This window comes from Atractosteus spatula, chromosome 2, assembly GCF_055471065.1.
Source record: "Atractosteus spatula isolate fAtrSpa1 chromosome 2, fAtrSpa1.hap1, whole genome shotgun sequence".
NCBI lineage: Eukaryota > Metazoa > Chordata > Actinopteri > Semionotiformes > Lepisosteidae > Atractosteus > Atractosteus spatula.
The window spans coordinates 12,739,235-12,763,247 of record NC_142707.1 but is presented as its reverse complement, the minus strand read 5'-3'; the positions used below and the strand labels follow the sequence as shown (position 1 = coordinate 12,763,247).

Sequence of the window (24,013 nt, the reverse complement as noted above, 5' to 3'; positions counted from 1 at the left end):
CCCCAGGCCCAGCACTGTATTGCCTGCTGCAAGTGGCATTACGTTGTTTTCAAATTAATAAAAATTTGCTTACCAGTTTATTCACAGATCTGAGCTAGCTGCCACAGACAGCTCCGGGCCGGGCCACCCCCTGAACTGCACGGGCAGCGCCTCTGCCTTGCGCCAGCCGGCCTCTCAGCTGAACGCCCTGGCTCAGACGGCTCTTCCGAGAGACATGGATTCCTGCCGGCTCATGGCGCCTGCTCCCTACCACGTGTCGCAAGCAGAATGGAAAAACACCACATGGGTCAACACATGAAAGCTGATGATGAAATTCCAAGGATAAATCTGTGAGGCAAGCTATCGTTTGCCAGCTCTAGAGAGAAGCATGGCTGGATTTGCTTTTCTGGGTTCCAATTTCATGAAAACGAGGAGCCACTTGCCAGTTGCAAATTAAAAGCCCAGAATGGGATGGAAACATCTTGTTCCAGTTTCTAGTGGCTGGTGGTCTCTACCCCTGAGTTCCTGGGGAGCCCCAGTCCTTCAAGCCCAGCGCTGTCTTCAGTTCAGTCTGGGGGTCACTGATGGACACACTGCTGAAAAGACAGTGAGAAGAGCCCCTATCTCTCAGGGGAGCCCCAGTCCTTCAAGCCCAGTGCTGTCTTCAGTCTGGGGGTCACTGATGGACACACAGCTGAAAAGACTGCTGCTGTCAATACGTCTCTGGAGAGGGTTTACAGCCAACAGTGCTGAGTCCTTCCTGGGTTCCTGGGTCCAGCTCACTAAGACTCTGCCACCAAGCTTGTGACAGGCAGCACCCTTTAGAAGAATGAAAGGATTAGTGTCACAGAATGGAAATGATGGGTGTGAGGGAAGACTGTGTGGACTTGAGGTTTACATAGAATGGCCAGTGTCTCCCCGCGTTTCTCGCCCTGTTCTATGAGCTTCCTCCCATTGACGGCAGGTCCTCCTTGCAAAGACACCCATTGTTTACGCCCAGCTCAGAGGTGCCAGGTGGGGTCGCAAGGCAGCTCTGACTGGGCCACGGGCTGAGAGGGGGGCTCGGGAGCAGGGTGCGAGGACACAGCCTGGCCATCTGTCTATAACCTGTCGATCAATGAGCCCTGAGCGGCTAGCTCTGGCCACACCCCCAGACAACAAAGGGACACTTCCCACACCCCCTAGAGGGATACGAGGACGTCAACAACCACCAGGAACAAAAACACCAGGGACCTCACAGGGAGCAGCAGAGGAAGGTCTTCCTGCCCCCCATGCCTGAGGCTGGACCTGCAGACCGCTCGCAAAATCAACAGCCGATTTTCCAGAGAAATCTCAGCTGAAGGAAACCAAAGGAACATTCCGGACACTGTTGGACATTACCATACATGATTGTGTTTTTCCCACCATGTAATAGAATACATACGGCTCTCATACCGTCTGTGTTCATTCTAATCCTCTCACGTTTATCTTCCTACTTCAATCTGAGGGAGTTTTTTCCTTGCCACTGTCGCCCCAGGCTGGCTCACTGGAGGGTTCAGGCCCAGAAATCTGTAATGCTGCTTTGTGACAATGTCCATTGTAAAACGCAGCATACAAATAAAACTGGATTGAATTGAGTGGGAGTAAGAGGAGGACCTCCAAGGAGCTACACGGAGAGCTTCATCCCTTCCTTCGGCACAGTGGGAGGACGTACGCTGGTAATGCTGCCGGACTTTTCCTTTGGGACCTTGGCTTTGGAAGCTGGGGCCCATGGGAGTACGAGGCTCTTGTGGATGAGGTGTGTCATGTTGTCATGTGTTGTGTGTGGCAGGCAGGCAGTTATAGGAAGTCTTGTGTCATGGGGCTACTTCTGTGTGAAGGGTAGACTGCTCGACTGTAGTGAAATGGGTAAATATGTCATACTGGTGTCTTGAGCCAGTCTGTGGGGGCTCTGGTGGCTCTGGGAGTCCTGGCACCCTGTAATTGTGCTAGGTGGTGTAATTGGCTGCAAAAGCTAAAATGATCCTGTATTTAGGTGTCACCATCCATGACACTAGAGCACTTTTAAACAACTAGGAGAACAGCAACAGTTACCCAGGGTGCACATCCAGTACGGTGAAAACCGGTCTGGGACAAAGAGAGGCTCATGGGACATCAGAACAATGTCACGACCTGGAGCAGAGTCCAGGCAGGAAAGGCATTGAGGCCAAATGTGGGTAGATGGGGGAAGTGTGGAAGATTAGGGGGTATTTGGAACAACATGCCACACACCTTCATTGAGAAACAAGACAGGATTAGATTAAGAGTTTTGAAGAATGCTTTCACAGGTCGACTGAAAATGGATGGGCAATGGGTACATTTGTGATCATTGGAATAACGATTCCTGCTCGGATGTACTTTTTAATGCAAATTATGTTACTGTATATGCCTATTTTGTTTTCAATGTTTATTCTTATTCTTAAGATTGGCCAGCAGCCATATCACTCTGCAACTCACAACTGGCAGCCCACTGAAGCTCAGCAGGTGTGAGGTGTTAGTGGGGCTAGCGGGGGGGTGCTCACCCTGGGGTCTGTGTGGGTCCTAATGCCCCAGTACAGTGACGGGGACACTATACTGTAAACAGGCGCTGTCCTTCGGATGAGACGTAAAACCGAGGCCCTGACTCTCTGTGGTCATTAAAAATCCCAGGGCATTTCTCGAAAAGAGTAGGGGTGTAACCCCGGCGTCCTGGCCAAATTTCCCATTGGCCCTTACCAATCATGGCCTCCTAATAATCCCCATCTATGAATTGGCTTCATTACTCTGCTCTCCTCCCCACTGAGAGCTGATGTGTGGTGAGTGTACTGGCGCACTACGGCTGCCGTCGCATCATCCAGGTGGGGCTGCACACTGGTGGTGGTGGAGGGGAGTCCCCATTACCTGTAAAGCGCTTTGAGTGGAGTGTCCAGAAAACTGCTATATAAGTGTAAGCAATTATTAATTAATTATTCTTATTCTTATTTACAGTACTTTCATTCCACTTTCATTCAATTTAAACTTTCATTCTATCTTGTATCGTATCTTTCTTTCGGGTTCACTCAGATCGCTAAGTTGCTGCGACAGTGCTGGGTTGTTCCTTCCAGTTCAGAGCTTGATTTCCTCACCCTACTTCCCAGGAAAGCAGGATTTCTTGGTTTTCTTCAGGCTGGATCTCTGGAGACGTCGCACCATCATCATAATAATAGTTTTTATTCAAAAATGATTTTTTTTTTCCTTTAGCCAAACACCTGCTGTGCTGCTGCTACAAGCGAGCACCTTAAATCACTGGGATTAAGGTGAGATAGGAAGCACGTTTGCACATGAGCAACGAGGATAATACTCGTAATCATCACCTGAGGGCTAGTAACTGCGCTGCTTAATGCATTGCATACACTGCAATCTCTCCTCAAAGCTGAGATACTCAATTGGCCGTTACTTCCTTTTCTTGGTTTGTGATGTTAAACATTAAGAAGAACTCTACAGCCGAGACAATGAGGCAAACAGGAAAGTGGCTTCCTTACTGATATATTGTTTGCTATTCAACAGTCTGTTGAATTTCTCTGGTTCTTAATGCTGTCGACTGGCAGCTCATAGGCTACATCTAAAAAACAGTGATCAGAATTCCTACCACAACAAAACCCTGCTGAGTCCAAAGAAGTGCCCTCTGAGCCAGCTGGTCCTGAAGTTCCCTGCCCCTCACTGTCCCGAGCCACTCTGACAACAGCCAGCCTCACACATCTCACACAGTGAGACACGCACCCACAGGCTTAACACAAAATGCAATGCTACCGGACCCTAAAATGACATTACACACTGGCCGGCAAGCACCTCACCAGGGTGAGACAAAGCAAAGAGAAACAGACCCTGATAAAGTACAGCCTTAGTTATCACAGTCTGGCCATACAAACTGGATACAGGCAGACCTGGATACACAGAAAGGACAGGCTCAATGACCACAGCCTGGCCATAGAAACTGGACACAGGCTGACCTGGATACACAGAAAGGACAGGCTCAGTGACCACAGCCTGGCCATAGAAACTGGACACAGGCAGACCTGGATACCCAGAGAGGACAGGCTCAATGACCACAGCCTGGCCATAGAAACTGGACACAGGCAGACCTGGATACCCAGAGAGGACAGGCTCAGTGACCACAGCCTGGCCATAGAAACTGGACACAGGCAGACCTGGATACCCAGAGAGGACAGGCTCAGTGACCACAGCCTGGCCATAGAAACTGGACACAGGCAGACCTGGATACCCAGAGAGGACAGGCTCAATGACCACAGCCTGGCCATAGAAACTGGACACAGGCAGACCTGGATACCCAGAGAGGACAGGCTCAGTGACCACAGCCTGGCCATAGAAACTGGACACAGGCAGACCTGGATACCCAGAGAGGACAGGCTCAGTGACCACAGCCTGGCCATAGAAACTGGACACAGGCAGACCTGGATACCCAGAGAGGACAGGCTCAATGACCACAGCCTAGCCAAACAAACTGGACACAGGCAGACCTGGATACCCAGAGAGGACAGGCTCAGTGACCACAGCCTGGCCATACAAACTGGACACAGGCAGACCTGGACACCCAGAGAGGACAGGCTCAGTGACCACAGCCTGGCCATACAAACTGGACACAGGCAGACCTGGATACCCAGAGAGGACAGGCTCAGTGACCACAGCCTAGCCAAACAAACTGGACACAGGCAGACCTGGATACCCAGAGAGGACAGGCTCAGTGACCACAGCCTGGCCATAGAAACTGGACACAGGCTGACCTGGATACCCAGAGAGGACAGGCTGTGCTCCCACTGCCAGCAAGGAACAGCGACTGACCCTCTTAAATAACAGGTCTCATGTGGTGTCTGTAAATATCTTGCTGTTATTGGTTTTGCAATACTATGATTCATCAGTCATGCCAATAAAGCTATTGGAATCCTGAAAATACAAGAGGCCAGGCTGCTTGTAGTTCTCAGTGCTCGCCACTGGGGGGCAGGTGGTTAGTTCAGATCGGACTCCCCTCCACCACCACCAGTGTGCAGCCCCACCTGGATGATGCTCTAGTCCGCTCACCACACACCAGCTCTCAGTGGGGAAGAGAACAGAGTGATGAAGCCAGTTCAGAGATGGGGATCATTAGGAGGCCGTGATTGGTCAAGGCCAGGGGGAAATTTCTGACCCCCCCCCCACACACACACACACACAGGTGGAGCAAGCGGACGACACAAGTGACGTGTGCAGAAACTGATGCACGAGGGCAGGGAGGGGACGGACCGAGGAGAGTGAAATACAGCAGCTATTTTATTTTTTAATTAGAAGCTGTTTTCCTCCGTCGGTATACGATTGAAGTGCTAGTATACTATGTAGTCTTTACCCCGATCAAAAGAACCCTTTCCCAGCCCCCCCCGGTGGTGTTTCGCCGGGATCATAGGCGAGGTTGAGCCGTGCCCGTGTGTGAGCACCGGGCGCGCTCGGGAGGGGGGCCAGGCGTCTCCAAAGCCAGCGGCGGAATTGCGGCTCAGAAATTACCTGCCAGTAATTAATAGGCTAGTTCCCCATCCGGCACATCCTTTCAACTTCAAACACCCCATCTTAAAAAACCTGTAGACACAGTATACGGGATACGGTTAAGGTGGATAGATAGAGCTGAGGACGGAAGGCACTTCTTTACACACAGGGTGGTGGGGGTGTGGAACAAGCCGAGGTCCTGGTTTATTTCCAAACCTTCCTCTCGACAGAGAACCTCGGAACACTTCGCAAAAAAAAAAAAGATCGATCGTTTGAAAATTCATGTTCCTACATGAAGTCAGAAAACTTCGTAACCTTTTTGAGTCCGGGTTGGGTTGGTGTGGGGTTTTAACACCAGAAACTGCAGCGAATGACCTTACATTCCCGGGAGATCCCGTGTCAGGGCTAGCAGACGAACGCGCACACACTACAGGGCGGTCCCGTCCCGGTCCCGGATGGCCGGGCTGTCGCGCTAAACCAAGCGCTCCACCGGCTAAAGCCGATGATCACTGCATTAACCGGGCCAGTTCGCCGGCTTCTCCCAGCTCTTCAGGCGCTGCCACCCCACAGACACGCGTGCACGCCCTTCAGAACCAGGACTGGACTTAACTGCCTGTGGTGCGGTTGAGGAGTCAGGAGGAGGCTGCGGGTATCGCCGGACCCATTAATGAGTCAGAGCGGCAGTGACTGCGACGAAGAAGAAATAAAAGACGCTGGGCGGAAACGATTTCGCTGCGGGAGGACATAACATGTGAAAGCACCAGCGCTGTCCCTCCTCACCCAGCGGCTGAGACCGAATTTCAGGGGACGGGGCTGCGGCAGGTCTCTGGGGGGGGGGGGGTCACACACCTGCCCCGGAGTACACAGAACTGCACATTGCTCTGTTAAGAGCAACGTACGCCAACGATTTGTTAGCAAACGCACGTTAGGATGAGGTGTTCAAGTAGGCAGCATGCGTAGGCTGCGAAGGAACAGGTAGAGGTTTCTTCCGCGCTGAAAGGGGACGATGCACAACGTTTCGACTGTGGGGCCTTCTTGACCCTTCTTCAGAAGAAGCCCCCACAGCCGAAACGTCGCGTCTCTTTTCTTTTCCCTGCTGCGGAGACTGAACCTTCGCCCGTTGCGTTACGGAGAGCCGGGCTCTGCCGAGAGGCGGCTCTGTCCGCTCGTCTCCCCGAGCTCCTGGTGGCGATGTGCCGGCGGATGTCTGGCGTGGGTTGGACAGGGAGGCAGCGGACGGCGCAGGGGAGGTACGGGGTTTATCGGGCGGAAGAGGATCTGCGGGGAGATTCCGGCAATCCCTTTTAACACCCCCCCCTACCGAAATTACATCCCGTCTCCGCAGCCCCTCTCTAATCCCCCCTTAATCCCGACAAGCAGCTGCGGCACCTCCCGCCGCTCCAACGCCGCGCACCCCTGCTCGCCCTCCCCGCGGCGCCCGTGGCCCGGAGCGGTGGGGTGTCTCCCCCATGCCCGAGTGGGAGAGAACGCGTGTGAGTGTGAGAGGGAGAGAGGAGAGAGGAGAAAGCCTGTTTGATGATGGCCCGTCATCGCGTTGTCCAAGCGACAGAAAGCGCGGGGAGAGCGCTGTAGATTGCGGGAGAGAGGGCCGTCCAGGATGGTGGATAGGAGCGCAGGCCGGGGGGGATATGAGGAGTAGCGTTTCAATAACCCGAGCGCATCTATGCCTGGATCTTCCGACGCGTATGTGGTCCTGCAGTACAGGCGCTACGAGTATCTAAGAGATTCTGTTGTCTCCAGGTAACAGTGTCCGCGCCTGTAGCTAAGCGGCGTTTTTTTTGGTGCAGGGCTGGTAAAGACAGCTCCAGGCAGCGGCAGGTACAGGAGATAAACGCAGGGGAAGAGGGGCGATTAGCGAAACCGCTGCCTCCAGGTCCGGGGCTCTCCTGGCAGCTTTGAAGCCGCGGTTAATTACAATATCGCCTTTGCGCTGATTTCCCATCTGCAGGGGAGATCCAGATTAATGATTAATCCGGTCAGGAAACGAAATGGATCCGCCGGACCGGCCCGGGGGAAAGCTCATCCCAATCCGCTGCCTTTTCTCCAAAAACATTGCGCTGTATGTATGTACACAATCTCGCGGGTGTGTGGGCTGCGGGCAGGCAGCGCGGCTGCAGAGGAGGCGTGGGGAGTGGATCTTCCACAGCTCGGAGGTATAAATACGGGACAGACACCTCTGGACACAAACGGGGCTCGCCAGCCTGAGCGCACTATTTTACCGCCTGGGCACCAGCACCGAGAGAGCTCTCTCTGAGCGGAACTTGGGTGGAATAACGAACAAAAAAACCCGATAACTTCAGACTTTTTTAAGAGCGCAGTTCGAGCTGTTGTCTTGTTCCAGCTGCAGATAGAACACTATGCTGTATCGGAATATGTGCTGGCGAGGCGTTGCGGCGCTGTCGGTGCTGTGCTGCGTCGCTCGCTGCCTCATCCTTGAGTCCAACACGATCAAGTCCTCGGCCGAGCAGGGCAACCGGAACGGACAGGTGAGCAAGTGGACTTGTGCCTGAGCTCCATGAGCCCTCCTTAGCTCTCTCTGTCTCTGTCCCTCTGGTCTCTCACTCTCTGTCTCTGTTTCTCTGGTCTCTCCCTCCTTATCTCTCTCTCTGTCTCTGTCCCTCTGGTCTCTCCCTCCTTATCTCTCTCACTCTCTGTCCCTCTGGTCTCTCACTCCTCTCACTCTCTGTCTGTCCCTCTGGTCTCTCACTCCTCTCACTCTTTGTCTCTGTCCCTCTGGTCTCTCACTCCTCTCACTCTCTGTTCCTCTAGTCTCTCACTCCTCTCACTCTCTGTTTCTGTCCCTCTGGTCTCTCACTCCTCTCACTCTTTCTGTCCCTCTGGTCTCTCACTCCTCTCACTCTCTGTCCCTCTAGTCTCTCACTCCTCTCACTCTTTGTCTCTGTCCCTCTGGTCTCTCACTCCTCTCACTCTCTGTCCCTCTGGTCTCTCACTCCTTTCACTCTCTGTCTCTGTCCCTCTGGTCTCTCACTCCTCTCACTCTCTGTCCCTCTGGTCACTCACCCCTCGGGTCTCTCTCACTCCAAGTACCACAGAGGAGTGTCAGAACAGCACTTGACACTCGAAGGGTCAGAGTGTGTTTGAGTTGCTGGGCTGTGCTTTGGGCACAACTCTCCAAGCCTCAAACTAAGATGCTTCCAATATTCCAGACTGTGGTGGTGTCCCTGTAAACACAGGCAGCTTGTCACTGCTAACAGTATCTACTGTCACTGAACCCGAGGTGGACCTGCTCTTGTGTATTTTACAATGAACAGATTCTGAAATAATTGTCATTTTGATGTAATTATGTTGAACCAGGGGGTTCTCTCTGAGTGTAATCTCTAGAAAAAGTAACCCCTCTAGGCCAGTCTAAGCTACTAAGTGCCACATCTTTCAATCTCATCATTCAGCAATGCTAATATTTAAAACCATTTTTCTGTGTTTATAACATTTAGAGTTTATCCCCTCATACAACAAGCCCTCAGCCCAGCGTTTCCGGGTGGGGAAATCTGTCCCAGTGTCTGAGATTTGGAGTGTGCCGATAGGTTTGGGGTATATTTAAGCTTCCAGTCTGAGCTTTTAAGACTCTACTGCAATAAATCAGAGGGACCCCCAATTCCTCAGGTTTTGCAGTGACCTTCTGCTGATAGCTGTCAATCATGTTCAGCCCCACTATTTGAAAGGACTGAACTGGCAGAAGTCAATTGGTCGCTGAGATCCCACAGACAGCTCGTCAGCACCGGGGCTGCAAGAGGCTGCCCTGGGCTGTTTGTCATGTTTCCCAAGAGCTGTGTTCACAATGTCTCTGTCTGTCTGGCAGGCCTTGCGATGTCAAGCGGACAGCAACTGCACCCAGGGTCAGTACTGCGACCACTCTCGCCCCCTGGAGCCCGTGTGCGCCGCCTGTCGCCCGGCGCGGCGCCGCTGCCACAGCGACAGCATGTGCTGCTCAGGCATGCTGTGCATCAACGGTAAGGACTGACTCTCACTCCTTTCTCTCTGTCCCTCTGGTCTCTCACAGAACTGCTCTGAAGCATACCGCTGTAGGGCAGCACTGGGGCGCAGGCGTTAGCTTTGCCGCCCCGCAACGCTGGGGCACCCCTCAGTTCAGGGGTGCTGTCTGTGTGGAGTTTGTATGTCCTCTCATATTTGTGTGGGTTTCCTCTCTCAGTCAACGTCTGAGAAAGTGAGTGTGTGTCAATGTCTGTCTGCCCTGAGACGGACGGGGGTCCCCATGCAGGGTGTGCCCTGCCTCGTGCCCGCTGCTTGCCAGGATAGGCTCTGTCTCCTCCGCGATCCTGAATTGGACGAAACAGTTAGAAAATGGATGGATGGAATATTGTTGGAAAAGCTGCACAATGTATAGAGCTTCCCCGAAGCCTGCAGAAACAGCACACGCTTTCTCACCTGCACTGAAGGTGCACTGCCCTCACTGTACACTGCTGTACTTTTCATGATGGGATCCTCTTTCTGAAGGTATCAGGTTGCCTGTTTGAAGTTGCTGTATAATTGTCCTGTTCTTCTGCAGATGCTGCACAGAGGAGGCTAATTACAGAGTCCCCATGGGCAGATCAAACAAAATGATCTGTAATTTTGTAACTCAAGCTTGGTTGTTTATTTTTGTTAGAAGCTATTAAGCATTTATTTTCACAGTGTTTTGCTGCTCAGTAGAATTTCCGTTTCTGTCGGGCGGGTGTTGACGTATGCGTGGTGTAGGGATTGAAATGGTAAGGCGAGGAACATTTTCACTTAAGTGTCGGCGCTCTCTGACGCCCCCTTGTGCCTGTGTTCAGAGGTGTGTGGTCAGCCCGAGGAGGGGAGAGTGGCGCCCGTGACACCTGTGACAGGCAAGACCTCGCCGGTCCGTGGCAAGAGTAACCAGCGCCCTCCAGTGGACAGGCCCGGAAAGGAGGATGAGAAAGGTGAGAGAGTAATGATGAGAGAGGGGCTGGAGGAAATAGCTTGGAGGTGTGACGGTTTGGGTGTCCCACCCCCTGCTCCTGGCGTCCCACACACTTGCTGCTGGTGTCCCACCCATGCTCCTGGCTTCCCACACCCCTGCGCCTGGCGGCACAAGTTTTTAAAATGAAGCAGAGCAATACATATTATTTAAAAAGACGATTTAAACTGCAGGACAACAAATATGGATGGCACAGTGGCACAGTGGCACACCTCTGGGGCCCTGGATTCAATTCTGGACCTGGGGTGCCATCTGTGTGGAGTTTGCATGTTCTCCCCACGTCCACATGGTTTTCCTTCCACAGTCCAAAGACATGCTGGGGGGTTAATTGGCTTCTGGGAAAACTAGCCCTGGTGTGAGTGCCGTGTGATATATTGGCATCCCTTCCAGAGTGTATCCTGGGATAGGCTCAGGCTCCCTTGCAAGCCTGTATTGGATAAAGCAGTAAGAAAATGGAAGGATGGATATCAGTTAAAGGTCCAGGGATTTAAATAAAGTCTGTTCTTTTCAGCGCACAGCTTTTCTTAATCTCTGGGGACTGGGTGTAGCATCCCCCGAGGACCAGTCAGATTCCTGGCCTGCTCATCTCTTCTGGAGGGGAGCAGGCAGGAGCAGGGGTAATGGTTAGGGAAGTGCCTCTAGCGAGGTCAAGCAGTGCGGGAAGGAGACTCTAACCCTGGCGTTCCCCTTGTGCAGGGCAACAGGGCGCCCCCTGCGTGCGCTCCTCGGACTGCGACGAGGGCCTGTGCTGCGCGCGCCACCTGTGGGTGAAGATCTGCAAGCGCAGGCCGGGGGAGGGGGAGCTGTGCTCCAAGCGTGGCCGCAAGGAGAAACCGTCCAGCCGTGAGACCTACCAGCGCTGCGACTGCAACCAGGGGCTCATCTGCCGCCCCCAGACCCAGACCTCGAACGCTCAGAGGGGACAGAGCCGGCTCAACGTCTGCCAGCGCACGCAGGGCCCCACCCGGCCGAAGACTGGCCCCCAGAGGAAAGCCAGGCACTCCCGCAGGGCAGGGAGAGGGAGGGAGGGGGTGTTGGAGGAGAGGAGTGGGGAATGGGAGGGGTAGAGAGAAGGGGGGCGGAGAGAGAGGTGGGGAAGGGGAGGGGTAGGGAGAGGGGGCGGGGAGAGAGGTGGGAAAGGGGAGGGGTAGAGAGAGAGGGGACGGGGAGAGAGGGGGTGGGGGAGGAGAGACGGGGAGAAGGGGAGGGGTAGAGAGAGAGGGGCCGGCCAGAGAGTGGGTAGAGAGGGAGAGAGGTGAGCCCTTCTCCTGTCACTGCACTGAAGTTTCTGTTTCTTCTAAGGCCACCAGATAAAAGGACCCGAGGCCATTTAGAACCACTACTGACACTGTCCTGATAGAGTAGAATCAGCCAGTTAGTGCCTCTGTACAAGCCCCAGTGCCTGGAGGGGACTGCTGGGGGAAAGACTGTAAATTTGTACTGAAATTCCTTATTTTTCAATAAATATAATATGAATGAGCGTGGAGTGGGTCTCATGGTTCTGTTGATTGCAAACGGAGCGGTGTTCCTGCCTGGCCCGTTCACAAAGCTCACTGCTGAAGAACAGAATTTGCCCCCTGTTTTCTGTCAGACCTTGTAAGAGGATAAGGGTGCAGATCTCCACTGCACAGGCACTGCATCTTTTTCCATTTAAACAGTTGCTGAATTTGTCAACAAGGCTGAAGTTATTGGAGCCCAAATTTTCTTGCTTTTGCTTAAGCAAGAAGCTTTGAAAACCGTGAACTAACTAGCTGAGCTCTTCCACAGCCTCCACCTCCTCCTCCATCTGCACACTGCTGTGCTCAGGTCTCCCACAGCTCAGACACCAGCAGGACTTTCAATTCACTCAAAGCCTCCTTTGTCACTGTTTTCTTCAACAGTGAGGGGCATGAAACAACACATTAGCGGCTCCAATAACCATTAGATGTATTTTAATCCCTCTTCATATATTCTAATCACTTATTATACGACTACATCTTAGTCTGAATTAGAAAACAAACAAGCTTGATGTTTAGCAACCTTCAGGTCAAGGTCAAAAGTTGTTTTGGACTGTAAAACACAGCTCTGTCAGGACTACCTTAGCTTTAACCACAATGGCTAGAATTCCAGTAAAAGATCACAAGACGTTTGTTTCTGCACAAAGACACACAGTAAAACTGGGTGAAAAAAAAGATCTACGACTCTGGCACAGCACCTATGTGTTTTATTAGGATTCTGGTTTTCAATACATTTCCCAACAGCTCTTTCTTCTCTTTAAAGCTGTAATTACTGCTTAGGTGACGTCCGAGCCCGCATCACCTCAAAGGGATTCAAACTCGGTGTTTTGAGGTGGTGGTGATGGTCCAGTAAGTGGGGTTTTTCCCTCGGGACCAGAATTTTCAACCCATTACCCCGGTACACTGCCCCAGGGACTCTGTGCTGATGGAGGTTACATCTTTCAGATGACCTTACTGCTTAATTCCAGGGCACTGTTCACAAGAACAAGAGTGTTAAGCCCAGGAGGCTGAGTTCCACTCTGGGTCTGACCACTATGATTTCCCCAGTCTTCCCCCTGATTCAACTGATCTTCTGCGAAGTGGGGCTGGAGTTCAGTGGTGGATGAAGTAGGTCACCTATATGTGATATGGGATAAACCTCTCTGATAAATCTAAATGATGATCTAAATACAAGAGTTCGCTCTTACTGAAAGGGCATTAATTGCATGAATCCACACTGACACTGCGGACCAGGTCCATACTTAGTGTTCGGCTGGCTTTAACGACACACCTTTAAGAGGGCTATCCCAGTCAGGCTCTAGACTAGGGACGGGCAGTCATCTGCTGGCAGGTAGCCATCATGCATGTCGTCTCGCATGACCTGGATCAAAGCAGACTGGACTGCCCTGGTCCTGGAGGATCAGGGTGTCTGCAGGTTTTCACTCCAACGGTTACTAACAACCAATTAACTGCTTAGCTGGGCCCATTTATTAGCTTCTCTCAGCATCGCAGGTGCTGATGCTTTAAAGAGACCGGCCTGTTTTCACCTGCAGACACCCTGATCCTCCAGGACCAGGACAGTCCAGTCTGCTTTGATCCAGGTCATGCGAGACAACACGCATGATGGCTACCTGCCAGCTGATGACGTGGGAAACCGTCACAACACATTTCACTTTCATGATTCTTGCTTCATGATCGATTTATATACAGTGAAAACTGCTCAAATAAATTCTAAATATCGATGTTCTTGCCAGTCATGCAGATGCAACCTGGTGCCTTTTCATAGACACTGAAGTTAAATATTAAATACAAAGGACACACATGTGCTTCTGCCTCTGTCCTGTACTGGTGAATATTCTCCACTCAGGATAAACGCCGGTACAGAGCAAGGCTGAGGCCTCGTTTACATACATGAAGCAGGATCTGCGATCCAGCCCTTTAAAACTCATTTTAAAAACACAGCACCAGACGTAAAAGCCCCGGAGCGCCGAGCTGCACACCCGCGCTGAGAACAGCAGAGAGACGGAGACACACACAGCCGTGCTCCGGGCTCGGACTCTCTCTGCGTCACTCGCTGCGGTCCTTGGGCTCCCGGTATTTCCACTGGATGTAATCGAAGATGTCCTTTTCGCTCTCCACCGGGAGAGCCTCTCCAGCCATGCCTAGGGGAGGAGAGGGAGAGAATGAGGGCACATGGCCATCCACTGACAGAACATCATCTACAGTCTGAACAGGTCAGTTCTTGAAAAGGAGAAAGAAAGAAGAAAAAGCACCTATGCAGGTGTGTGCAGCACAGATGATACCTTGTGCTTTTTCCCCTTTCTTCTGATTTTGAGTGTAGTATTAACCTGACACAGCTTCCCATCTCTGATTTGATCACAGAGAACACCGATCAGCAACGATGCAGATCCTCATCTCCCTCCCTCCATAACTCACTGCAACTCTTTCCCTGCCCTTCTTTCTTTCTGGGTGTCCAGGTCTGCCTGTGTCCAGTTTCTATGGCCAGGCTGTGGTCACTGAGCCTGTCCTCTCTGGGTGTCCAGGTCTGCCTGTGTCCAGTTTCTATGGCCAGGCTGTGGTCACTGGGCCTGTCCTCTCTGGGTGTCCAGGTCTGCCTGTGTCCAGTTTCTATGGCCAGGCCGTGGTCACTGGGCCTGTCCTCTCTGGGTGTCCAGGTCTGCCTGTGTCCAGTTTGTATGGCCAGGCTGTGATCACTGTGTCAGAGATGTATTCTCTCCCTCTCCCCCTATCATCCCTCCATCTCACTCTGGGCCTGGAGGACAGTATCAGAGGAGCCTGTCTTATCGCCATGGCTGCCGCAGATCTGTCTTTAGGACCCAGCTGATAAAGGTAAGTCCAACTGAAATGTGGAGCCTTGAGTGCGAAGAGGCTGGTCTGGGGAGAGCGGGTCCCAGTCCTGGAGCCCTCACTGGAAAGGAGAGACGAACCTGTCACCCCCACGGGCCGGATGGTGTACTCGTTCAGGGTGAAGCCCATCTCCAGGGCGTGGGCCCGCATGTTCTTATTGAAGATGTCGCTGCCAGTGAAGTACAGCACCCCGCAGTAATACTGGTCCTTCGGAATGAGCCTGCAGGGAGAGACAGGAGGAGGACAAAGCAGCAGGCCCGCCGATGAGGACAATGGGAGAGAGAGATGCGAGAGGGGAAAGAGGCGATGGGAGACAGTGGGAGGTGAAGAGGAGGGAAGGAGAAAGAAAGAGAGACAGGGATGTTAGCAGCTTCAGCACAGATCCACTCTGGCAAAAGGTCGGAGACACTAAAACAGCCGCCACCCCAGCCTGGGACGGGGCGCAGGGACTCACCTGATGTCAATACGCCGGTGGGGGTAGTCCGAGCCATCCTCATCATCGTCCAGCTGACACACCCCCTGGCAAAGACGGGAAGAGTAAATTCAGCACATACACTCCTCCCTCCGGGAAACACAGTCCTGCAGTACAGCTGGACACTACAGTGTGTAGACTCCACACTCCGGGAAATACAGCTGGACACTACTACTGTGTGGACTCCACACTCCAGGAAATACAGTACAGACACTACAGTGTGTAGACTCCACACTCCAGGAAATACAGTACAGACACTACAGTGTGCAGACTCCACACTCCAGGAAATACAGTACAGACACTACAGTGTGTACACCACACTCCAGGAAATACAGTACAGACACTACAGTGTGTACACTTCTCACTCCAGGAAATACAGTACAGACACTACTGTGTGGACTCCACACTCCAGGAAATACAGTACAGACACTACAGTGTGTAGACTCAACACTCCAGGAAATACAGCTGGACACTACAGTGTGTAGACTCCACACTCCAGGAAATACAGTACAGACACTACAGTGTGTAGACTCCACACTCCAGGAAATACAGTACAGACACTACAGTGTGTAAACTCCTCACTCCAGGAAATACAGTACAGACACTACAGTGTGTACACTCCTCACTCCAGGAAATACAGCACAGACACTACAGTGTGTAGACTCCTCACTCCAGGAAATACAGTACAGACACTACAGTGTATAGACTCCACACTCCAGGAAATACAGTACAGACACTACAGTGTGTACACTCCTCACTCCAGGAAATACAGTACAGACACTACAGTGTGTAGACTCCACACTCCAGGAAATACAGTACAGACACTACAATGTGTACACCACACTCCAGGAAATACAGTACAGACACTACAGTGTGTAGACTCCACACTCCAGGAAATACAGCACAGACACTACAGTGTGTAGACTCCTCACTCCAGGAAATACAGTACAGACACTACAGTGTGTAGACTCCACACTCCAGGAAATACAGTACAGACACTACAGTGTGTAGACTCCACACTCCAGGAAATACAGTACAGACACTACAGTGTGTACACTCCTCACTCCAGGAAATACAGTACAGACACTACAGTGTGTAGACTCCACACTCCAGGAAATACAGTACAGACACTACAATGTGTACACCACACTCCAGGAAATACAGTACAGACACTACAGTGTGTAGACTCCACACTCCAGGAAATACAGCACAGACACTACAGTGTGTAGACTCCTCACTCCAGGAAATACAGTACAGACACTACAGTGTGTAGACTCCACACTCCAGGAAATACAGTACAGACACTACAGTGTGTAGACTCCACACTCCAGGAAATACAGTACAGACACTACAGTGTGTACACTCCTCACTCCAGGAAATACAGTACAGACACTACAGTGTGTAGACTCCACACTCCAGGAAATACAGTACAGACACTACAGTGTGTAGACTCCACACTCCAGGAAATACAGTACAGACACTACAGTGTGTACACTCCTCATTCCAGGAAATACAGTACAGACACTACAGTGTGTACACCACACTCCAGGAAATACAGCTGGACACTACAGTGTGTACACCACACTCCAGGAAATACAGGGATTATGGAAAAATAGTGCTGACACAACAGCATATACACTTAGTATAAAACGCAGTAGACGCTTTAGCTCTGAAGTTGCTGCAGTGTGTGCTGACAGTACAGGTTCTGGCACTGACAGGAGCCAGGATGCGGTTGCACAGGCACGCCCCAGAGCCTCACCATGAACTTGGTGTCTCCCATGGACAGGGTGTCCGTGACGAAGCCCAGAGACTCCAGGTGTTCCACTGCTGCTTGCAGGAGCTTGGGCTGGAAACACAGAGACGTCAGCAGGGCCTGATCTGCCCGGTTTGCCTGGGCTAATTCATTCAACCATCCTTATCCGCTCTTTGATTCCTTCACCTAGTAATTACTGCATCCCACCGGAGCCCCCCCGCCCCTCCTCCCCGCGCGGAGATCAAAGAGCGGAGCCCTCTTTCTCTGAAACGAAGACAGGCCTTCCGGGGAGAAAGAGGAGGCGAACGAGAGAGAGAGAAAGACACAAGCACCAGAGAACCCCTCAAAGAGCGGCTGACCCCCCTGACCTGAGCACAGCGAAGGGCTCACCTGTTTGGGAGAGGTGGAGGTGTATTCGGGGTGGGTCAGCAGGATGTCAATATCCCCACTGGATTCAGCTCCTGGGGTGTCAACACACAGAGTCAAGATACTGACACAGAGGTGATACACACACTGCCCACCAACACACACAGACACAGAGGGACAGACGGGGAGGCGGAAGGACAGAGGGACAGAGGGGGAGGCGGAGGGACAGAGGGACATTGGGGGAGGCGGAGGGACAGAGGGACATTGGGGGAGGCGGAGGGACAGAGGCAGAGGCGGAGGGACAGAGGGAGAGGCGGAGGGACAGAGGGACAGACGGGGAGGCAGAGGGACAGAGGGACAGACGGGGAGGCAGAGGGACAGAGGGACAGACGGGGAGGCAGCACGCTCACCCCTCCTGAAGCTGCCACAGATGGTGCCAATGTAGTCTGGGCTGAGCTTCTCCAGCTCCTGCAGGATCAGAGCCTGTGAAAACACACACACACCACTCTGGGCTCTGCGTCTCGCACTGCTGTACGTGCTCTGACACTTTTACACATAACTGTGGGGGTTTAAACATGCAAAACAACTCAGATACTAGCACCCTACATACTACCACAACTGTGCACATTCACCTAATGAGTGATTTTAAATAATCTGAGTGCAGACAGCAATTGCAACATCACTTTCTACTTTTATTACAATTCTGCTGTCACAGATAAATCGCTTTGGATACAAAAAACGATCACCACCACTATAACCACTCCCTCCACTATTTATATTTCTAATAGGACATGTGGCCTCAGCACTGACCTCCATCTTCAGCATCTCAGACCGAGGGATCCTCTTCTCAAAGTCCTCAAAATACCTGCAAGGCAAGGTGGGGTTCAGGAGCACTGGCGCCACCTGCTGGGGACACTGCAGCCTTACAGCAGGACTGTTGCACCGCACTGCAGAAGGTAGAGGCTGCTCTCTCTTTTCCTTGTCCCGGTGGTTTTCTCTGTCACTCAGACTCTAGTGCAGCGATTCCCGACCCTGGAGCACCTATCTCTTGTGTGCAAACCAGTTCATTATTCAGTTAAGTCTACCTGAACCTTAACAGAGCCAACTAAGTGATAGAATATTCTACTCTCAAGACGTACAAATAACCTTTAATTCCGAGAGGTATTGTGACCCTTCCTCGACTTGCTTGTTGCTCCCCTATAGTTTTCCAGTCAAGATGTGAACACACAGGTGAGAATGACGCTGTTGAACCCTCCCAGTAAAGGCCACTTGGTCCAAATCCAGCAAGTCACTGAAACTAAGCTAACGCCTAACTGTTTAAGAAATTAAACTGTTTTAAAACACCTTAAATTTGAGAGTATGATGAGCCAAACCAAGACAGTGGGGTACTCCGGGATCAGGAATGGGGAACACTGAGGGCGGGCATTTCTAAGAACTGGAGAGCTGGGGGAGGGCTCCCTCTGCTGCTCAGAATGAGTAAGTGCACGACAACATGACTGCTGCACAGCTCATCCACCACAATGTTCAGGCAAGCGAAGACAATCAAAAACTGACTTGCCTCAGACCAATCCGCTGATGGTGGTTGAGCTTGTGTTCATTTTCCCTCAGATCTGTGGGGTAAAAGAAAGCAAGATTGAAAGTTCTGGATGAGATAGACGAGGTTTCTTCCCCCAGATCTGTCCATGACAGGAGTGTTACAGCTGGATTTCTAAATGTCTGAATGAAGCTTTTGTTGACAAAAAAGGAGACGATGGGGGGAGGTGGAGTGTACGTTGAAGCTGTGGATGGACACATCGCCCCCTAATGATCTAATGACGAAGGTGTGCACTGGAAGTTCTACATGAGGAGATAGGAGTGTCATTAGTACAGGTGTGAATGAGTAGGACTGTGGTGGCTCACATACACATGGCCATGGGCAACTGTTAATGTAGACAAACTAACCGTCCAGGGTCTTAACTCCCTCGGCCACTAACTTGCGCGCCGCCGCTGGCCTGGAGAAACAGACAGAGAGCGAACAGAGAGACAAGAAACTGGAATGTTATTGGTCCTAAAAGACAAAACACACCACGGTGAGAGAGAATAAGACTAATTAGACCCTGACAAAGTTCAGGCTCAGTGACCACAGCCTGGCCATAGAAACTGGACACAGGCAGACCTGGATACCCAGAGAGGACAGGCTCAGTGACCACAGCCTGGCCATAGAAACTGGACACAGGCAGACCTGGACACCCAGAGAGGACAGGCTCAGTGTCCACACCCTGGCCATAGAAACTGGACACAGGCAGACCTGGACACCCAGAGAGGACAGGCTCAGTGACCACAGCCTGGACATAGAAACTGGACACAGGCAGACCTGGATACCCAGAGAGGACAGGCTCAGTGACCACAGCCTGACCATAGAAACTGGACACAGGCAGACCTGGATACCCAGAGAGGACAGGCCCAGTGACCACAGCCTGGCCATAGAAACTGGACACAGGCAGACCTGGATACCCAGAGAGGACAGGCCCAGTGACCACAGCCTGGCCATAGAAACTGGACACAGGCAGACCTGGATACCCAGAGAGGACAGGCTCAGTAACCACAGCCTGGACATAGAAACTGGACACAGGCAGACCTGGATACCCAGAGAGGACAGGCTCAGTGACCACAGCCTGGCCATAGAAACTGGACACAGGTAGACCTGGATACCCAGAGAGGACAGGCTCAGTGTTCACAGCCTGGCCATAGGAACTGGACACAGGCAGACCTGGATACCCAGAGAGGACAGGCTGAGTGTCCACAGCCTGGCTATAGAAACTGGACACAGGCAGACCTGGATACCCAGAGAGGACAGGCTCAGTGTCCACAGCCTGGCCATAGAAACTGGACACAGGCAGACCTGGATACCCAGAGAGGACAGGCTCAGTGACCACAGCCTGGCCATAGAAACTGGACACAGGCAGACCTGGATACCCAGAGAGGACAGGCTCAGTGACCACAGCCTGGCCATAGAAACTGGACACAGGCAGACCTGGATACCCAGAGAGGACAGGCTCAGTGTTCACAGCCTGGCCATAGAAACTGGACACAGACAGACCAGGATAGCCAGGACAGTCTCACTGACCACCTTGATTCTTATTAAGGGTGGGAGAGGTCTTAGGTTCAAATCCTGGGTGAGCCTGTTTGCTTCAGGCAGCACTGTGCAGCAGTGGTCAGGCTTCTGGACTTGCAGCTGTAAGGCTGCGTGTTCAAATATCAGATGAGACACTACTGCTGCACCCCTGAGCAACTGGAGTCTGTTCCAGTCAAACACCCAGCTGTGTAAATGGGCAAACATGTAGGTGGCTCTGGTTAACAGCACCAGCAAAATAAATTAGTAAGATTAGTAGATTTCCTAATAATCGCAACTCCTTGTCCCTCCCTGGATGTCGGAAGAGATGTGAAAGAATCTGGGGAAGAGAATGATGTAGAAAAAGGCAGACAGACCACACGTACCCTATTCCCGTCACTCTGGTGAGGAAGTTAATGGAGGTGCTGGTGTCGTCACTACGGATCTGGAAAAGGTGAGCAGGGATTAAGGAGGGAATATGACCGCGATGCTTCAACATCCCAGCCAACGTGCTCCTGTGACCATCGGGAGAGAAGGCTACCGCAGTCTCTGGTCATAAGCGTGTAGTAAGGTGGGGAGCTGGGCTGCCTTCCTCATGGGGACCAGGGGTCCAGCCCTCCGACTGCAGGATTCAGGGTCTCTGATGAGCCTGCCCTCGACAGCCATGGGGTGAACATGCAAACTCCACACATACAGCCACCAAAGGCCAGAATCCTACTCAGAAGGTGCAAGGCTTAATTTCTAGACCCAACTCCACTGGGCTAACCTTATTATTATTAGAAAAATAATGTCACAATGAGAGAAGAGCTGCACAAGTACAGGGGAGCGCTAGAGATGATCAGTGCTCATGGAAATCATCATCATCACAGTTGCACAATCGTGTTTGTGGGTTTACAAAGAGCACATCTGCATAGTCTGCCGCTGTGAGAATTACCCCTGCTGGTCCAGACAGTGCCAGAATCTTGTGGGAAGGCCTGAGCTCTCCTCAAGACACGCCTGGTGACTCCACGCTGGGTGGGTCTGTAACAAGCCACGAGAGGGGGTGCTCAGTGTGGGGGGTGAGGGGCCCCTCTCTCTCTCTCACCTTCTCCAGTTTGCGCAGCTTCCCCGTGGCCAGAAACTCATCGATCTTCTCCGCGATCTTCGTGCCCACGCCCTCCTGCCACCGAACACAAGCACACGCGCGCACACGGCGCTGTCAGTCGCTCACGAGCAAGGAGGACAGCGCAAACAGAAGGCAGGGGGTAACAGAGCCAGGGGGAAGAGAGAAGAGAGAGGCGAGGGAGAGGAGGCAAGCCGAGGCAGGCTCTCACCAGCTTCTTGGCCTCGCTGCCACTCTTGATCTTCTGGGGGTATTTGGAAATGACAGAGGCAGCTTTCCTGGGGAGGGCAGAGGGCATGATAATTAATACCCCACTGGCCAGACACACCCCAACAGACCATAAACCACCCAAACGCCCACCTGGACCTCCTATATCACACCAACTGACCCCGGACCAGCCACACAGCTTCATCTTACAGCACCCCAACAAGCCAAAAGCCACCTAACTGACCCTCCAGCTCCCCAACAGATCACAATCCACACCAACTGCTCCCCTCAGTGTGTCTCACGGAGCAGTACAGCTGCTCCCTCAGTGTGTCTCACAGAGCAGTACAGCTGCTCCCTCAGTGTGTCTCACAGAGCAGTACAGCTGCTCCCTCAGTGTGTCTCACAGAGCAGTACAGCTGCTCCCTCAGTGTGTCTCACAGAGCAGTACAGCTGCTCCCTCAGTGTGTCTCACAGAGCAGTACAGCTGCTCTCTCAGTGTGTCTCACAGAGCAGTACAGCTGCTCCCTCAGTGTGTCTCACAGAGCAGTACAGCTGCTCCCTCAGTGTGTCTCACAGAGCAGTACAGCTGCTCCCTCAGTGTGTCCCACAGAGCAGTACAGCTGCTCCCTCAGTGTGTCTCACAGAGCAGTACAGCTGCTCCTCTCATGTGACAGCTTCTCACCTGTAGGCATTGTACTTGTGGATCGCTCTGTTCACATTCCTTTCATAATTGGCCAGCTCTAGAGAGAAAGGGGGAGAGGAAAGGGAAGAAGGCAAAGTGATGGAGAAGGGAAAAATACAAATTATGATTCCAGTTTTAAAAAATATAGACAATTATGTCATGCTGATCACTGTACTTTAAAACAGATGTGCACATGCACGAATTTGTATATTTATGTTAATTTAATATCTGGAATATTCACAGTAATAGTTAATTGAGGAAATGATACTATTGTACTGACAACACAAGCTCTTCTAAGACCAAAAAGACTGACACTAAGGGATCTTTGCCGAGCTGCTTTCTGATTGGCGAACAATAATTTTCATCAGCCAATCAGGACAAGGAACTCGGCTCTTTAAAGAAAAGTGTCCGCATGACGTTTTTATCAGCTTTAAAGAGGATTTCGTGAAAACAGGGTATTTTATTTAAGCGATAACACATACAGCCGAGACCTGCGCACAGTAATCCTTCGGAACTCTAGAAAGTTATCTTAAGAGCTATTTAAACGGAGTAACTACAGCGGGAAATACGATCTCTGGCCGACAGATATGGCCCTGTCTAATTTTACCCTGATTACATTGCAATTGGATACCACTAACTTTTACCATGGAACATGACCAAATAATCACTACATTATTACGAATATTGGGTTTATTTAAATATAAACAGTACCGACAATTACCATTCTTTAATATATTTAAGATGGATTAAACTCCAATGCGACCCAGGCAAAAACAAAGCCACCCTCGATCTATCCAGCAAATACTTAAAGCTGTCATTTATCATAAAATACTACGTTACGTAGTGTACTGTACAAAAACAGTTTAAATATACTAAAAATACATTCTGGATTCAGAATGTTCACGCGTAACCTTCTTATGAGACGGACAGCATTAACACTGTGACAGCCCTCAAAATTAGAGTCAACAGTGCGCTCGACGAGCTCATACCTATGAGAAAGTCGGTGATTCCTTCATTTAGGCTTTCTTGCGGGGCCTTTCTTTTGCTCATCTTGACGAGAGAGTTAAGAAATCCTTCCCTCTCTACTAACTGGGCGGTAGTCGGTTAAAAAAAGGAAAACGGGATCTAAATTGAGGAACAACACGGCTCTGCTCACCAGCTCAGACAATGGACACATTACACAAATTGGTGCAGACGCCACGCAGCAGCGCACGATGATGACGACATGACGCAGCCCCGACGTATCCATTTTTTAAAAATGTCTTTCAAATGTATAAAGAATGTACAAAAACAAATACAACTACAGGAGCAGAAACAGACAAGAGAAAAAAACACATAAACAGAAAAAAACAATTAATTGCCACAGATAATGAGGTAAATTATTTATGTGACCAAATTATATTTTTTACATGCAGTATATCACGTTTTCCTTCCTTTAGCATTTTTCAAAATTTTATAGAATTTAAAATAGTTTCAACTCCATCTCAAAAGTACTAAAAAAGGGAGTATTTTTGGACCATTGTGATTTATGA

The 24,013-nt window shown here is 51.3% G+C and overlaps 2 protein-coding genes across 3 annotated transcripts; one reads left to right on the top strand and one right to left on the bottom strand.

Moving 5' to 3' along the window:
- Window positions 1-7,865: 7,865 nt before the first annotated feature.
- Window positions 7,866-11,532, top strand: LOC148839291 (dickkopf-related protein 4-like). Its single transcript, XM_088927411.1, has 4 exons — window positions 7,866-7,994; window positions 9,326-9,476; window positions 10,299-10,427; window positions 11,162-11,532. Exons 1-4 carry the CDS (start codon window positions 7,866-7,868, stop codon window positions 11,530-11,532), a joined length of 780 nt encoding a protein of 259 aa, XP_088783537.1.
- Window positions 11,533-12,648: 1,116 nt separating this feature from the next.
- polb (polymerase (DNA directed), beta) lies at window positions 12,649-23,687 on the bottom strand. 2 transcript variants are annotated; one of them, XM_088932696.1, is made up of 14 exons: window positions 23,471-23,687; window positions 22,482-22,539; window positions 21,804-21,870; window positions 21,575-21,649; window positions 20,877-20,935; window positions 19,341-19,390; window positions 18,958-19,009; window positions 18,210-18,264; window positions 17,810-17,882; window positions 17,424-17,494; window positions 17,040-17,126; window positions 15,263-15,327; window positions 14,889-15,028; window positions 12,649-14,102 (listed from the first exon to the last, which is right to left on the bottom strand). In XM_088932696.1, exons 1-14 carry the CDS (start codon window positions 23,529-23,531, stop codon window positions 14,008-14,010), a joined length of 1,008 nt encoding a protein of 335 aa, XP_088788822.1. In that variant the 5' UTR covers window positions 23,532-23,687; the 3' UTR covers window positions 12,649-14,007. The 2 variants fall into 2 exon arrangements, with proteins under 2 accessions (XP_088788822.1, XP_088788831.1); XM_088932705.1 differs by lacking the exon at window positions 20,877-20,935 and having other exon boundaries at window positions 23,471-23,675.
- Between the last annotated feature and the right edge of the window lie 326 nt (window positions 23,688-24,013).